The sequence below is a fragment of the Anas acuta genome, chromosome 2 (assembly GCF_963932015.1).
Source record: "Anas acuta chromosome 2, bAnaAcu1.1, whole genome shotgun sequence".
Lineage (NCBI taxonomy): Eukaryota > Metazoa > Chordata > Aves > Anseriformes > Anatidae > Anas > Anas acuta.
The window spans coordinates 5,177,295-5,195,522 of NC_088980.1; the positions used below are offsets into that span (position 1 = coordinate 5,177,295).

Below are 18,228 nucleotides of genomic sequence, written 5' to 3' on the forward strand. Positions count from 1 at the left end.
TTAACCCTTGCTATCAGAGCTGGAAACTCCTACGGTCTGATTGCACTGGTCGTCATCAGCATGATGTATGATGAATCTGTTTAGAAAATAAGAAAATCTCCACGCAGATCCATTTGATTTCTCTTTCTCTGCCTCCTCATTCAGACCTCGTCCATTGCCTTCCAAAAGTCTTCTATATTATGAGACAAAGCTCCACGATCCAAGTCAATGAAAGATTAAAGCAGGTTAAGGATGGTAATATGTTAACTATCAACAGCCTAGCAAAAAAACTTGGGTTGAAGAAATCAATATAATGAATTGTTCATTTGATCAGCTTCTTCTATGAATAGGTTGTTCTTTAAAACAAAACATCTCCTTGTCTTTGCACACAGACTGTTCTCAAACAGGCAAAATACCATGGTTTGTCACTTGGCAGTCATCGATCCCCTGTGCTACCTGAGCACTGCATCTCAAACTGAAACTACGGGGCTCAGGGAAGAGGTGAGATTTATCACCGCATGTATCGTGACATGAAAAACACTAATTTCAGTGGCTGGACAAATCAGTTCCTGGATATCTTAGTTATACAATGGGGCAATTTTGGCATTTTAAGAGCTTTGTCCTGTTACCAGCATGAGAAGCTCATGGAAAGACTTCAGCAAATGCAGTCATCTGTCATCTATTTCAAACGATAGCATTATGACCTACTTCCCTTCCTGTTCCAAGGCATCAGGAAATGAGGCAGGACATTTTTTAAAATTTCCCACAGCAGTTTTGTTTTTAAAAACCATTTGTCTGTTCATGGCCGTTTACACTTTACCAGCAGACTTTTACATCTATCGTTCCGCTTGTTTTTCCAAGCATCGTCATAACCATTTTGATTTTTGTATATGTACTTCTAGGGTTCCACCTAGGGAATTCAATTGTTTTCCTCAAGAACTTTATGATATAATAAATTCTGCAAGAAAAATACAGCAAAGAGTGATTCAAGGGCTTTATCAACTTGATTCTAGATTCTCATGGAAGTCAGGCTTCTAGTAACGCCATAGAGTGCAGCTCTGGTTTCACAAGATTGCCAAAACAAAAAGCAAGTTACATCGCCACGAGTGCCTCTGGGAGCTTGTGGGAAAACCTGATGTGATACACGACTATTTTTGTGCCCACAATTAAGATAATCCTTCACCGTATTCCTCTACCTCTCATACTATTTTATCTGTTGACAGAAGAGACGCCCTGGTTGTATTTTAGTCTAACAGTGAGTGAAGAAAAAAAAAAAGCCAACAACAAAACAACCCACAGGTTCATGATCAGTGCTGTGCCTGCATAACCATATCCTTGATAACAGTCTGATCCCAGGCCAGCTGATCCAACTGACACCTATTCTCATTCACTCCTTTCTCAAACTGCACATGAACTTCAGATGACATCCTCCTCTGTGGACTTCAATATGCTGAATTACTATTTTTTTTCTTTTGCTATTATCTCGAGGATAATTTAAATTAACCAATCCTATTATTTGCTCTGTTTTTTGTTTTTTTTAAGTCAGGTACTTTTTACTAAAGGAAACATTTTGATAGTTCATCTGTTATCTGTTCTTCAGCTGCTTCAGCAGCTTCTCTGGGATTTGGTCAAAGGTCAATAAAAATCTGCTATTTTAGCAAGAAAAGGTACGTAAAAATAGCATGGAGTTATTTTCATTTGTCATTCAACTTTTTATTTGTCAACACTGTGAGGTTCCAACACAAGCGAGCACAAGACCTTTTCAGCCAGAAGAGGATGTTCAATGTGGAAAGCAGTCCTTTCAACTTTCAACAAATAGTCTTCTGGTAGTCAGCACCATTGCTTTCCAAGTAATTAGAAAAAAAAAAAAATCATTTCTACCTAAGCAACAATTGGTCAGTTTCTTTTTTTTACTTGCAGTGCCCACCAGAAAACAAATCTCTTTGAGAGCGGTACATGATGAGCAAATGCAATTCCTGCTTCCCACATCTCTTGCATATTAAGTCAGTGACCCTGCAATCAACATTTCTGCATTTGGAGGCTGTAAAAGGAAGTGTCTTTTGCCTTAGTATGTCAGGTCCCTGGATGAGAAGAAAGCGTCAAGTTGGCCAAGGTCCCAACTGTCATCTTGCTTTTTTTCCCAGTGCTTCCAAGCACACTGGAAAAAAAAAAAATAAGGTTATGAGAAGAGCATTGATAGTGCTGCCTCTTTCTGGCTGAAGAAAACGGGATTCCTAGGTTTTGTCATCATCCATCCGTCCATCTTGGCCTTTTTGCTGTTGTTTAATTGAAAATGATGGTTTTTTCTGAGGCCGTCGTCTCAAGTGAGTTTATCTTCAAGAAGTGGGCTTCTGCCCTGCTCCTGAGGTCTGGCTGAGCCTCTTGCTGCTGCTGCTGTGAAACAGGACAGATATACCCATTAATAGACCTTAAAGCTGAAAAAGTTACAGTAAATACAGGTACTTTCTTATTATCATCTCTTTTAATCATAGCATGGGTTTTACCAGTCCAGTCTCCTAAAAATCATGAATAGCGATATACTAACCAATCATTTTAGCAACTAAAATACAAGATCCTGTTTTTATTTTATTTTTTTTACCCTGGTTTCTTGAATACTTTGAACTTTTGGTTTAAAATGTTTGAGTGCTACATTTACTGCTTCAGACCTTTGTTCTACCCTTTAAAAGCCATTACCCTTACAGTGATTTTTTTTCTTTTTCCCCAGGGTGACCAGATGCAGGTCATGCCTATACCAAGTGTATGTATTTTTATCCCTTTTTCTTTTAATAATTTTCATAACTTTTGCTTTGAGTCATCTTATGTTGCAGTCTAACAGGTCTGTTTTGTGTTGCATGTTAACAAAAGGATTTTGTGTTGTCTGCGGTGTATACTCAGAGATGAATTGAACTGCACATGTTGTACACGGACTAAAAGAAGAGTTTGGGTTTTATACGGTTTTCATCTTGCATCTCAGTTGAATTTGTTTCTGAATTTTTAGCATTTTGAAAATAAATGTAGTAGTAGTTTAACAATTGAAGCTGTTTATTTTAATAGTGACAAAAGGTGACTCATTGTTACCAAGTGGTACACATCTACAAAAAACTCTTCCTCTTATTTTTCCAAATACTCCTGTTGGAAAAGAGGAGGTAGAAGCTCCATAATTTGTGTTGAAACAAGCCATTTTAGGAAAACAGAGTACGCCAACCATATCTGTATTACTTTGCTTGCTGGAGATGATGCTCTCATTATCAGCTGTTGTTTTATGGCCCTCGTATTCCTACTTATCTTTCCTGGATTAAACGTGGAATGCTGTTTGGCATTTGAATTATTTTTCAAACCTAAATAAAAGAACAAGTTCTTCAAGCTGAACCCTTTAATTTAATGTGGGATAGCCATTTTTGGCCAAAAAGCTGCTCCTTTTCTACTTGTTTTTATGTGGAGAAAGACTTAGGCCTTAGTACTTCCTAGCTGGAAGTACTTTTTTGAGCTCCTTTGCCTTTTTTTTTTTAAATATTTTATTATTGCAGAGTTTTGCAGGAAGTAGCACACCACTGCTTGTGTGTGGGGTTATTGGCACAACCCTCTTTCTGGAGATACTTGGTAGCCCTAAAGACCTTAGTATTTCCAAGATACTATTTTCCCCTCTTTTCCTTGCTTCTCATGTAGCCCAGCATTACAAGGGCTCTTGGAAGAATCCCATTAGTGCTGGAGGGCTGCAGTGTCAGGAGGTGGTGAAAACTGCAGATCCCTTCCCTCCTTCACCCATTATAAGAACTATTAGGAATTACTCTTTGTTCCTTATTAATAATAACATGATATTCTTTCCTATATGGCTAATGCCTACGTTTGTGTGCGTGTTGTATACATACACACGCACACATAGATAATTTGCATCTTTGCAAGTCTTAAAATAAAAAGCTTCGGGCCTAGGAAGATGTCAATTCCCAAATTAAAACACTGATTTCTGAAGTACTCCTTCTTGTAGATAGCCACCAGAATCTGATCATGATAGCTCCTGTACTGGTAGTCAACGTGAAACACGGTCTGGCTCTGAGCTAGAGTAAAACGTCACCCAAGAGTCGAGTGTAAGTGTTCATGCCGAAGACAGTTTTGAAATTACAAATGAGCACAGCTTTGTCTGATACAGACACAAAACCAGAAGCTTTGCTAGAACACCATCTTCGTGATGGTAAAGCAGTGCTCTGCTAGGCTTGGGTAGTGGTAGGAAAATGAAGGATTCGAGAAGGGGTTTATTTTTTTTCTGTTCTTTATTGTGGTTCAGATGTAATTTTGCTGAACTGTATTCCCAGCACCTGAAGGTAGTAAAATTAACTTACTCTAGCAGTTGTAGCAGGCAGCTCTCAGGGGACAGGTGCCTAAATGCACTTGTTCATCTCCTCCTGGGCCATCTGATGCCTTCTCCCCAGCAGGACACTCAGGGGACGTCAAGGGACTGGCACTGGGGAGCTTCTTGCTCTTAAAACTGGTCCAGCAAGCAGCACTGCATTGGCTTCTAAGTCAAAGGCAAAGCACTCTGTATATGGAGCAAGCAGAAGGAAAGGAGAGGCAAAGACAACATTGTGTTTGGAAGAAAAAAAAAAAGTCCAAAATCAGTCCTTCTTGCTGGTCTTACAAGACCTTGCTTGTCCTAAGCACCAAAGCCCAGAGGTTGACTCTGAGATGCTCTGAAATCTGTGGTCAGGACCCAGGCAGGTGGAAGTTCCTGCTGCTCTGCTCCACAGGGACGTGAGTAAGAAATAGGCTGAGCTGTATGCATTATGCATACCAGGAGAAAATCCTTTAAACAGACAGTGAGGTTGGTCGCAATTAAATTGGACGTTTACTTTTTATAGGGTTCATCGCAAATGTAATCACTTCAAGTGTTTAGAGAATTCCTTGGTGGCTCTGAAAAGAGCCCTGCCTGCTCTCTACTCATTAAACTTGCAAGTTGAAGCCTCCAGTCAAAATAAGAGGTTTTCTAGAGTTTTATCATGTGCATGTAAAGTCTGGCAGTCTGCTAGGGTTACCTATTTGGCCACAAAACAAAGAAGTTCTGATAGGTGAAGTATATCTTTGAATCCAAAAATTGAATCCAGTATTTGCTATATTAATTGCATTTAATATAAAAAAAAAAAAAAAAAAAAAAAAAAAACTTATATAACTTACAAAACTTTATGTGAAAAACATAAAACTTAGGTATGAATTTTCACTTGGTTATTGATAGAGATAAGAGCCAATCAGGAAACATTCCAGTTCTTCAGAAAACAGAAACTGTGCAACTTTGGTGTGTTTTTTTTTTTAAAGGTGAACTTTATTCTGTTTATTATGAAATTGTTTCCAGATAAGGCATAAATTAAACAGCAGTGTAACTGATTTTTATTTTTTTTATAATACTGCAAAGCTGTTTATTTTTAAGGGTGAAATAAACACAAAACTAGGAAAAAATACCAGCTGACACGTGAGCAGAATAGTAATTCGAGGGGTTTTGTGGAAGACTCAACTTCAATATGTGTTGGCTGTAGCTCAGGATGCCTGTGCTTTCCTGGGCTTTTCTCTGCTTTGTTTGGAAAAGAGTACAGTAGATATATCAAAGTAAACCCATAGCAACTTCACACATTTTCATTCTTTTGAATGAAAATGAAGATGGAAGTATCCTTTTATTTTTTTTCCTGTATTTAAAAGTGCAGTATGAAGGAACAGCACTGAAAACAGTCTTCAGAATCCCTGCAGAAGTTAATTCTTAGCATTGGGATATCTCATTTTCACTTTTCCTTAACTACATTTTGATAATTTTTTTTTTTTAGCTTTTTCTAGAAGTTTGTGAACTGCTTGCTTCACAACAGTAGCTGGCTTCTCCAGGCACTGAGGATTTAATGGGGAGCTCTTACCCTCGATTAGTGTTCTGTGCCTACCTGCTGGGAGAAGCTGTTAGCTGCAGAGTACAACAAAAGAGAACTGAAGGGAACCTAAACAGCAAATTAGTGTTCTGCACGTACACTAGACAACATTTTCAGTACAAAGAGAAAGGACTTCTAAATTCTGGTATTTGTTTTTATGGGAAATGTGGGCCTGCAGAGAAGAAGGGTTATGATTGCTTTGTAGAGTAAATTTTTGAGAGGTTTCTGTTCACCAACTCCTTCAACCTCAGCCAGAAGTCCTGTTTTCCTGCTCCCCTCCATTTTTTTCTTTCTCTTTAGCCAATAAAATACGATTTCCATGGGACTGAAACAGTGCAGCAGTCATTTCACTGCAAGGTCGGTTAAGCTGATCAGCCGTGAGACCTGGTCCCAAACACTGACAGGTTTAAAAGCTTTAACTTGTATACAATTCAGTTTTTGTTGGGATTGAAGACCAAGCTAGGACTTAGAGTACCGAGACACCAGAGTATTTTTCTACTGAATTCTGTGGCAGTCTGTAGTATCTCTTCACCATTAGCTACAATGACAATCTGGAAATTACAACTCTCCTCAGATGTGTCTCCATCAGTGAGGGGACTGAGTAATGCCATTTTCTGCATAAAAGCTTTGCTACTCTGGAAGGTGTGGAATTTTTTTTAGATCAGAAGGTTTGAATGGCAAACGAGTGGATTGATATTCTACATGCAAGGCCTGTAAGCCTTAAAAATTACATCTTTGCTCCAGAGTCACCAGACGTTTTGTGGTCTCACAACTTGTGGGCCTTGCAGCTTCAGAACATTTTCCAGGTAGATCATCATGTTGAAAATCAGTCTTTAAAGCTGAAGGCAGAAGAGATGCAGGATTTGAAATGGAAAGTGTATTTCTTCTGTCTTCAAATGCACAAGCAGTTGGCCACGTGTCTTTGAAAACAGGATGAGGCAGAATTCAAAGTGACCTGCTCTGGTGGGAGACCTTCCCCAGGACAAACCTGGAGGAGTAGGCCTCTTAGATGGAGTTAGGTCAATATTTGCACGTTGTCCCCTAAGGTAATAGTGAAAAAAGGGAGAAAATCTGACAATAACCAGCATGCCTGTGCAGCTACCTCAGGTAAGCTTGGTCCTCTCCTGGCTGCTGCCCTTGAGGTGGCTGAGGAAGAGGGGACTCCATGCAGGCAAGGAGGTCAGGGCCTCTCACCAAAGTCTTTGTAGCCCCAGGTGTTTGTTTATCCTTTCTCTGATGGCAACTGTATTAGATTCCAGATACAGAATAAGGATAACTGTGACCTGACGGTGCTCACATTTTTCATATACGTATTTTTACATGAAAGAAAGTCAATTTCCTTATATTCTCCATATATATGTAATGCAGATTAACTTCACTCAAAAATTCACAGTAAATACTAGCAGTCCTAGAAGTACAGAAATGAATGGAGCAATTTTTTTTTTTTTTTTTTTTTTTTTTTAACAAAAAAGAGGTTTTGGGCGAATGTCCCTGCCTCTTTCACTTCAAAGACAGTCAAGAAACATGTATCAAAGCATGGATTCTGAAGAAGATTGTCTTTAAGTGGATGTAATTTTCTTCTGATAAGCTTTTAGTCTATTTAGATTGTAAGCCTGGATGCTTCTTACGATGAAAAATGTAGGTGGAATGCCTTCAAGGTTTTGATGTAGGAGTGAAAAACCTGAATTCTTTAGAACTGGTCCTGGTCTACTGTACTAGCATGCTGCCGAGCAAGCAAGCCAAGCTGGAGCTCAAGCAGTTGTGGAAGTAATGTATACGTGGGACTCTATATCCTAGAAAGGGTGTCGTGTAAATTTTGGTCCCATTAGATCACTGTGATGGATGCACACTTTACAGGCATTGAGCAGCAGCAGTTTTTTCATAAAGGTCACTGTTAGATGTGTACTTAGAGGAAATGTATTAAGACAAGTGGCTCCTGTAAGCAAGGCAGCCTCTGTTTTCTTAGCTCCAGAAAGTGATGTTAATTTTAAGGAGCTAAATCAGTTTCAGTGAGCTCCTCGCTAAATTGCCCAGTAACTTACACTTTATTTAGCTAAGGACTCCTCTGTCTCAGTCCAGAGTCTCATTCGTTAGCTACTTCATTTAAACAAGACCTTGCTAGGCATTGCTGGCCAGTATCTATCAATTTAAGACCACATCCAAAATAAATCAGTGATTAAGGGAGAATCTGTGCTTGCTGCTGCGATGCGCTCAGTGGGTATCTTACTCATCTGTTGTCACACTGCTCTCTGCCAAGTGGTGACCTCAGGTCTCCAAAAGCACCTCGACAAAAGGCTATTGTATCCAGAAGGAACAAAGGACAGGGTGGATGCATCCTTACCAGAGCAACATCATCTGAATAGAACAGATAGAGAGATGGCAAGAGAATGAAGTTAGAGTTCTATGTCCCATTTTTTTATATTCTTAATTGATTTAATTTCCTCTTGGTCTCGAGCTTCTCCCTATTGATGCTTTTCTATAAAACCAGTCCTTTTCCTTCATCAAAAAAGACCTCTTTAAGCCAGCAGTGGTTCAGCTCCAAATGGAAGGGCTCTCTCCATGTCTGTTCTTTCATGAGCTAATCAGTGCAGAATCCTAAAATAATGCAAGTCAGCTGCAGATTGGGATGTTCAGTTGGGGGTTGAATGATAGAAGACTGTGTGACTGCACTGATTTTAGGGGGGGGAAAAAAAGTCAATTCTTCCTTTATGTAATTTGTACCATTTTTTATAAGGGCAGCATACTGCAGAAGAGCCTGGGTTTAAGAGAGCTTTCGTTACTACAGGCTTAATACCTTGATTCTGAATGCTATCCAAGGTCTTGGTCAGCACCCTCATAAGTGGTAAAAATTAGAGTGGAGATGTGTTCCAGAAGGTAAAATCAGTGGTGCTGTCTTCCTTCAGGATGGCTTCTCCACTTCAGTGTTTTTCATGGCTACCAGAATTTGTGTAAAATGTCCATCGATGTGACGTGGCCAGAAATAGCACTGATGCAGCAGGATGATAACAGCAGCGACTAAAACTGAGGCATTGGAAAGAGGGCCACTGGGAGATGTCGTTGTATCAAATGTCCAGTTTTTCACTGTTGTTTTCAATTAGTGATGGTGTTTTACCATTTTCATCTCGAGTGCTTTGGAAAACATTCTAAATGTTTTAGAAAACAGAAAAAATCGGTATCTGCATTGCATGAGCCGTTGATTTCCATATGTGTCCTTGCAGCGAGCCCAGAAATACATTCAACTTTGAATCACGTATTTCAGTTCCCAGTGAGTGACTACTGGAAGAGTAATGTTGGCAGAACAGTGCCCCTTCAATAGAGGTTTTACATTTTCTTGTTGTCTCCCTCTTTTTTTTTTAGCCACCAGCTAAATACCTCCTGCCAGAACTGACAGCATCAGACTATGGGAAGAAGTGTGTGGTCATTGATTTAGATGAAACTTTAGTGCACAGTTCATTTAAGGTGAGTACATTCGAAAGCGATCTCTTGCACCTTGCCTCTGCCAGGGAAGTTCTGTAGGAGCTGTTAAGCCTCTTAGCACATGAACTGGTCTTGCAGGCTCTCCCAGGACGCCTGGTAGTTCTCATTGTTCCTTCTACAATTATTCATCCTTAGTTTTAAGGGGAGTACCGCAGACACTGCTATTTTTTTTGATCCTGAGACTGAAGCAAGGCTCTGAATGGTCACTAGCTTTGTAGCTTTAGACCGTAGCTATCCCAGCAAGGGCCAGCATCGAACAGGTACAGAACTTGTTGCTCTGACAATACATTTTCATTTTTGATGTTTAAACGATGCAATACTTAGTCATGGAGCATGGAAGGTGTAGAAATTCAGCTCTATGCTGGGTAGATAGAACTTAAACCAGTAGGTTGTGGGCACCAGTGACTGCTGTGCTCCATTACTGAAGAAGATTGTATCGTGGATCATGGGGTAGGCAAATGGCAGGCTGCTGTTCTGGTCATAGTAACTGGGTTTAAGTATTCAGCTTTCACAGCAGGAAAGCAAATAGCATTTAGCTGTTGCTGATGACTCAGTCAGCTTGTGAAGCAACTTGTATAACCCTTCACAATTCAGCATGGGGTGGAAGTAGTGGTATTTTTCTATTGTTTAAGTAGGTCTAAAGTTAGAATCAGAGAATTCAGTACTACCCAAATAATAACCTAAATTGGCTCAGAGTACTGGTAGTATTTCTGATTATTAAATGTCAGACATTATAAAAGGAATAGGTCTATACTTTGAAACTGGAGAATTTTTAAGAATCAATAGTATTTTTCCTTACTAGCAGCAAGCTAGAGTTAGCATAAAGTCAGTCTTGTAGTTCTGGTTGCACTCCATTTTTCACTACTAGCAAAAATTCAGCATTTTAATCCTGCAGTATTTAGTTGCCAGCATTTAAATATGCAAACCGTAATTCATGTTGTGGTTAAAATTTGGCAACGCTCTGCCTTTGTTGACTTAAAGAAGACCTTATATGGAGATACTAGAACAAATATTGCTGTGCCTCCAACTGAAACTCAAATTTTTCTCTTTCTTTATTGTGCCTAATGGTATATGCCAATTTGTGGTGGTGTACAGGGGCCTCTCAGCGTCAGTGCCAGCTCCCTGTCTGCTGTACCCAGACTGAAGTCGTACTTCAAAATTTTTCAGGGAGATTATCATCACATCTGGATAGGGAAGGGAGGGACCATGCCTTCCTAATTAAGCGAGAGTCAAAAATAGGAAGGGAAAGCTCAATGTAAAAGTCTAAATTTACATAATACTAAGTCTAATACTTCATTATTTTTATCTGAAATGTAAAACTAGGAGTCTGCTTTCTGTATGCTGTGGATAACTGTGCTGTGATTTTCTGGGTCTTGAAAGAAAACGAGCTTATTAACCACCATTTAGGTGGTTAATAATTTTTTACCCATTTTAAAGAAATACATGTTTAATGGTTGACATATTGTAAATCCTTTCTTGTAGGACTGAGGTTTGCCTTTATTGCAGAGTGCTTGCTCAGTGGGCTCGTTTTCAAATTTAATCATCCCATTTATTCGTGTTTTGATATTTAATGGGTATTTAGAAGACGTTAAATAGGTATTTAAGAAAAAATCAAAAGGTTATTCTGCTTGAACACTGTTCAGTGTTTTCTGCAGGAAAACTGCTTTTTTTCTGTGAGGTAAATAACATTAGGCAAACATTAGAATTTCTGTAGCGTTAGAGTCTTAGGACCATCGTCACGTTATCTTAACGTGAAGCACCGTGATGGGGGTATTTAAAAGTAAATGTTGTAGGAAACAGCTGGAAGTTGTTCAGTGTCTGGCACTCTGTCCAGTGTGCTTCTGTGGTGATGTTTGGATTTTGTTTCATAAGGATACCGAAATGAGGCCATTGTGGTCATCAAAAATCTGATGGATTTCCAGAAGACCAGGGATTTTGACACCTATATGTACACTGTTCTGCCTGAATAATTGTGCAGTTTCTTGTAGATGTTTTTCATTAAAACGTGTCTGCTTTACCCAGGCAGGTCCCTACTTAAAAGCTGTAAGAGCATACATAAATTTGTGATTTTCAATACAAAAGGCTTTATTTAAAACACATGTTTTAGAATTCATAATTCTGTTATGAAATAGGCTTCGTATTTCAAATGCAGATAATTGTTTTTTTGTGTTTTTTTTAACACAACCAGAGATGCAGGGTATTTAAAGTACTCCTTTATGAAAGCAGCAACATCTGAAGGAGGGTAATTCTCATCTTTTTATGCCCCTGCTTATTTGAAGCTTTAAGAGATATTAGTCTTTTATGTTAAATGCGTATTAAAGGAATAAAGTTTGGGGTGCTTTGGCAGGAGTAAAAAAGGAATAGATAGACATTACAGTTATCATTCCCATCATAAAACAATAATAGAAGCAAAAATCATAAATTACTAAATCAAGAAGATGTAAACATTGTCTTGCATAAAATGAATTAAACCACATGCAAGTCTGGAATGTAGTTGTATTCAAAACTGGCTGTGAAACGTTTCTGTAGAACATGTTTAAAACTCTGAAGCTTCTCATTAAATGAAGACAGTTTTAACTGAAGCAAAGAGTTTTAAATGAAAATGCATTGTCTTCTTTCGCGGTCTGTCTGTGCAGTTCCCACTTGGGACGTGTACGTGCTTCGTGTGGGCCACCCCAGAAGCCCTTAGCCAACAAAGTCTTGCAGGCTTTGCTGTCTTCCCATCATGGTGAGGCACAGAACCCCAGTCCACACTCAATTCCTTGTCACTTGTGCCAACAACACAGCTATGTAGTACCTCAAATATAAGTGGGGGAAGCAAATACGTAGCTAAGAGTACTTCGGTTAGCGTTACAAAGTCTTGAAGGTGAGGCCTGTTTGTTGTTAAAAACTGAGTTGTCTAAACAAGATAGGCTTTTCTCTGACACCTGGTTGGTAGCTGCTGGTCCCTTTGGTAAGGAAGGTCAGTTCCAGCCTTGTTTTTATCAGTGGGCTTCAAAACCTTTGCAGCTTGCAGTGACCTACTCGTTCTCTGCCGGTACAGGGATTTATCTTGCTTCAGGGAGTCATGCATATAGAAATCATGCAAGTGCCTGCAAGTCTCTTCAAAGTATGCACAGAGCTGGCAACCACTTGAAAACTTTGGTGGCTGGGTCTTATTGGAAGTTCATTTGGGTTTCTTTTAAGGTGAAGCTTCAGAACATTTTTATGTACCTGTTCTCTTGCTGTTAGAGGTACTGCAGAGGAATATAGTGTCTTTTCTGGCTGAGAGACTCCATGCAGGTAACAGCTGGAGCTTTTCTTCTATTTTTCAGAGGCAGAAAGGTGGGTCTATCTTGGTGCTTGTTTGGTGGAAGCTAAAGAACAGTCTAGATTGTATCTACAGGTATTTGCGGAACTCTTTAGCCCCTGCTCGTGCAGCAGGTATCAGAAGGATTGAGTTGTCCAGCATTGGAGGTTTGGTTGCTGATAGTGGTTTATTGGCAGGACCATATTCAGGGTAGCTTGTAGAAGTCAGAGCAGACCGGCTTCCACAGTACTGCTTACTGAGGGCGGGTCTTGCTCTTGGTGTAAGTTATTCCAGTTATTTTGTTGACCTCACAGGAAAGTTGTTCAACAGTGGAATTAAAATCTCCTTTTGAAAGGGCATCAAAGGGCTGTTTGCAGCTTAATGCTGCAGGATTCCCTTTCCTTCCATTTTTCTTTGAGCATCTGTTAAGGCTCACCAGTGCGTGAGTTTGCTTCTCAGTCGTCTTAGCTTGTCTGCTTCTCTGCTTTCTTGGCACCCTTCAATGTCCTAAATGGCAGTTCTTTAGTGCCGTGTTCCTCGTGGTTCTTCAGATGGATCTTTTTGTCGATCCAGGCCACCAGCTGGGAAAGTCTGATAGAGCTGCATGAAGGTGTTCTCCAGCATAAGCTTAGCAATGCCATGATTCCCAGCCAGAGTACTCCTGGCATTCGTTTTAGGCTCTCACCTGTGAAGCATACTGTCTGGTACTCAGTCCTATCAAAATGTGCTTGGTTTTCGGCTGTATCCAAGCTGTGGGTCGTGGAGTTGGTACGGACTTCAGCCAGGCATGTTTACATCATATTCTTATCCCAGTCATAATGCATGAGCCACACCAAAGGTTTCTACCCAAGTTTGTCCATTTAAACTAACAAATGTTAACTGTGTGCCCCCCAGTTACCACCGCTGCCTAACCAGGATTAGACTATGTACTCAAACTGTCTACAAGGACATTTTTCTGCCTGTTTTTCTGTCAGTTTTTCACACTAAGTCTTAAGAAATGAGTTGCATCCAACAAGCTAGAAAAATGGTTTCTAGGACTTGGCTAGGGTGTGCCTGCTCTTCCTTTAGGATTAAAATGCTGTTTTGCATGATTAATTGGGTTAGTGTAGCATGTTTTTCAGGTATCGTGTCTTGAGAATCATTTACCTAAATGACTTAAGTCTTTCCTTTCTGTAGCTCCTGATTCAAATATATCATTTAGGTTCCACTTTTACAGCTGCCTTTATTTTAAATTAATTACTAGTTGATGACCCAGAGTAGAATATGTGGAATTTCAAATGACAGAATTTCTTTGTGATCATCCACACAGACTTGATGAAAGAGTTACTCAAATAGATATTTATCCTGGTACACACGCTCAGAAGTAGAGAGGATTACTCGAGCAGTGAACTTTATTGCATTGTATGAAGCTGAAAAATATGAGGGAGGATGGGAACGTGGTATCTGGTGAAGACAGTTGCCTACGAGTTTTGACTTCTTTGTGCAAAGGACACAGACATGGAGTGGGTCTGTGCAGTCAGTAATGCTTATGAACTCCAGAATTAAGTGCGCTTTTATTTTATGCCTCTGAAATTTTCCCTGGAACGATTTCATTTTTGAAGTTGAATGATTTTTCTTGTCATCTCTTCTAGCCAATTAGCAATGCTGATTTCATCGTTCCTGTTGAGATTGATGGAACTATACATCAGGTAAGCCCTGTTGTTCATTTAACATTGCTTTGGTAGCAAAACTGTCCTCGCTGTCGCAGAGTGTTACCTCTCTCCCTTTGCTATTTTACACCGAATGACTTGTTTTTTTTTGCAAAACACAAAAGCTGTGCTCTGGAGTGTATCATCCAGGCAAGCATTCCTGTTTGATCAGGTATGTAGTTCTTACCAGAGTAGAAATCTCATGAGTTTCCATTTTCACGTTTCCTCTTCTCTAGAGTATCTCTTTCAAGACTTCAATACTTAACTCCTGGTCAATTAATTATAAAACATTTTCAAATGGGAAATGATCTCATGATGGGTTTTCAAACATTGCTAGGCCCAGAAGAAATTACCCTGAATACTGCATTCCCTCCACAGGGAAATGGACAGAAGTAGGTCTGAATGTCTGTTACTAGTCCAAATACCCAATGCTTTGTGAGTGCATAAAGGAGAGTGGACGTTTCTTCATTTTTTGTGGCAATTTCTGTCCCCTTTGTGTAAGTAATTAAGGTTCCTCTGATTAGGACTCCTTATAAACTTCAGTATCTTTAAAATGTCCAGGCAAAATTGCAGTAAGACTAGTTTTTATTTCTTGTTCCTCAAGAACTTCACTTTCTACTCTGTGAAATGGTTTTCAGTGAATACAAAATGCCTGTAATTTGAAAATCAGTCCCTTTCGTGTACCTTAGTTTGGTGTCTTTATTCGCTTGAAATAAATTTACAGTACGGTAAGTTTTCCTCTGCAGCCAGACATTGAAGTTCATGCTGGAGACAGGTCACACCAGTTGCTGTGAAGTTGAGCCTTTCTGATACCTGAAGGTTTCAAATCGCTTGAAACAGCTTTTGTTGGTTGTGTTGTAGGTTTAAGTTGCAAATCTTTCCTGGATGTGTTTCAATGGAGATTTTAAATACTTTGATTTCTGAAATGTTGTCTTTTATATGGATTACTTTTACTCAGACAAATACGCCGGTATTTTTTGCTTGGAACAATTGACAGATCATAAAATTAATTCATAATTTTGTTTGATTTCCTGTTACGAAAATTATCCATGTAACTGTCAGTCTTAAAATGATTACTGAATATCAGTCAGTAGTGATAGTTGCTCTGTACTGTGCCTCTTTTATGTAGCAAAAAATCAATATTTAAGGTACTTCAACCTATAATCTTCGCCAGAGCTGAATGTTTAAAATGTGTATGTGATGACCTGGGAGGTTTGTGTTGCAGTAGTGTTTATCCTCATTTGATCTGGGCTTTAAATGTGTTTGGTGCTGTAACACACATTTTTGCACTTAAAGCTTTCTGGAATGGTTTTGAAAGGGAATAAAACAGATTGCCTAACAATTTTGAGTTACTTAGGACTGTGATCGCCTAACTTGTCAATATTAGACGTTTATGTTTCAAAACAAAACCACAAAAGACTGTGCTTTTTGGTTCGTTTTTCTGATTGTTTGTAATTTAAATATTCAGCTGTGGGGTGCAGTGAGGAACAGGTCAAGGGGAGTGGGTTTGTGCATGCCCTAAACATGAAGGAGAGGACAGAGGATGGAGCAGGTCAAATGAAGTCAGTCTCACATGAGCCTTGCTTGAGACTTTCTGTATAATTTTCAGGAAATTGCTTAATCCCTGTGTGCTGCAGATTCAAAATCTCTAAAACAGGTAAAACATCTCAGTCAAATCTGGGTGGTTAGAGTGAAGTTAATTGTAAGGAATTTGTGATCCTTGAAGTAAAGTTAATTTACACAATATGCAGAGCAGGCAAAGTCTTGGATTCCCCTGTTTGTAATCACCTCTGCAGGCAAAGTAATGTGTTGCTATCTAGCCATCTTTTTTTTTTTTTTTTTTTTTTAAGTGTAATAATCTAAAAGGCAAAAGCAGACATTCTGGCTTAGTCTGATGTTTATTAACACAGGCTGTAGAGTTTTTAACAACTCATTCCCACTTCAAGCCTGTAATCTTTTCATTCACTTAGAGCATAAACAAAACCAATACCAACAACTTTTATTATCTGTCAGAATCTGCCTATTTAATGCTTGTCCGTTTTCATAAGGAGTTTATGTACTCAAAGATTAGAGAAATACTTAAATATTTGAAATGCCCTGGGATGAGTGAAATGCAAAACTGAACCATCAGCAGCACATGTCCCTGACTGGACCGGTAGCACGGTGTCTGACAGGGTACTGGTATACTTGAACCCTGCCTTACACAGAACCCCATGGAAGACAAATGGGGAGAAATGTTTCAGAAGTACCCATTTGGAAAGAAATTGGGTTTTCTTCAGATTTCCTATACCAAAAATACGAGCTACTTTTTACCTGGTGAACTCGTGTTTGCCTCCTGTGTATTGCTGTGCACTCGCAAGATATTTGAGGCTGCCTTATCTAATGAGATTTGTTCATGGTATTACATTTTTGTTGTTGTGCAGCAGAGGTGTTGAAAAAAGGCTGCCCTTAATTTGGGGAGTTATTCTCCTTTATGTCCTTTATAATCCAAAGGTGAGAGAGGCTCTTGCTCTTCTACAAAAAGGACTGTTGGATCATCATCTTAAAGGGTGCTTGGGCAAACCAGCTTTCCTCAATTAAAAAATAGCTTTTCTGAACACCCCTTGGCCCTCTCCCATCCTTGTATCTCTAGACAAATTTGCATCATCTGTTAGAAGGGATTTGCCGTTTTATTTTGGGAGGAAATAACTTGTGGGGCACCTCTCCTTCCTTCTGTAAAGGTGTTTAGATGCCTGCAGAGGCTGTGCCCTTCCACAAAGCAGCTCGTGTTACTGGAGATGAATTCCCCACTTTGTGTTGGAAATCACGGCACAGATAAAAAAAAAAAGCACAGTTCAATGCAAACTGACACTACTTTGGCCAGTTTTTTAATTTAATTCCGGTTCTCTGAATAAAAGGAAATCAGAGCTGGTCCCCTGTTCTGCCAAATTACAAGGGAGAAGCTGTGGGAAGTCCAGGGAAATGTGCTGCGACTGAAGGTGCTCTTTAAAGGATGTTTATCGAGGATGAAAGCAGTGGTTTGAGAAAAGATGTTCAACCTGTTTGGTACCGATATAACTTCTGCAAGGACACGTCCTCTCTCCTGGAGCATGCTGCCCCCAGATTAGTTCAAGTGGCCTTTGCCATGCCTTTATGTCTCTCAGTGCCCAAAAATAAGGAGAGCAGCCAGGATAAGTTTGATTTGGTGTTATCTGGAATTTTGTTCCTGAATGTCATTTGTTTATTAACAGAGTAAAACTATATTTTAAGTCATTTTCTTATATTGAATAAATAATTGCTTATTATTAGTTACAGAAAGCTAAAGAGATGTTTAATAAGTCTACTTCGAATATAATGTACAAGCTGTTTTTAACGGTGGGTGAAAATGCTGTTCAAATAACAAACTTTTTTTCTATAAAGGACAAAAATTCCGAAATGGGCTGTCACCTGGTTCAAGTAATCCAGGATAGGCTGTATCCATTCCTGCTGGCCTATTCTTGGTTACTTGCACTGGGAGGCAGTCACGGCAGGCTGGACCAGAAAGACACGGCTCAAGACCCCGCGTGTTGTGCTCTCCTCTCCACGAAGAAGATGAACCTACCCCAAGACATAGGAGATTACAGAAACTTGAGATGTCATGTGCTGATTTCGTTGTCGTTACTTGAAAATTGTGTTATTCTGAAGTCGGTTTTGCAAGGCAATTCTTTCTGACCTATTTAATTGATTGAAATTAAGCTGGGTTTCTCTTTTGGTTTACAAATACTCCATCTTTCTAGGCTAAGACTGCTTTGAGGTATAAAAACTGTACGTGGAAACACCACACGCTTGAAAACAATTCAAGATAATTGCTTGGGTTCTGCCATTAGCAGCTGTAAATGCAGAATCCTGTGAAAACATGCCTGGCGCCTGATTCGTGCCT

The 18,228-nt window shown here is 39.4% G+C and overlaps 1 protein-coding gene across 4 annotated transcripts in view; it reads left to right on the forward strand.

The window, feature by feature from the left end:
- The window catches only part of CTDSPL (CTD small phosphatase like), a 79,978-nt gene that overhangs the window by 48,480 nt on the left and 13,270 nt on the right, over nt 1–18,228 (forward strand). For 2 of the 4 annotated variants that reach the window (XM_068673327.1, XM_068673330.1), the window contains exons 3-5: nt 2,705–2,737; nt 9,234–9,335; nt 14,274–14,330. In XM_068673327.1, the coding sequence (XP_068529428.1) occupies nt 2,705–2,737; nt 9,234–9,335; nt 14,274–14,330 (192 nt within the window). The remainder of the gene's footprint in view (nt 1–2,704; nt 2,738–9,233; nt 9,336–14,273; nt 14,331–18,228) is intronic. The other 2 variants (XM_068673328.1, XM_068673331.1) reach the window with 1 other exon arrangement.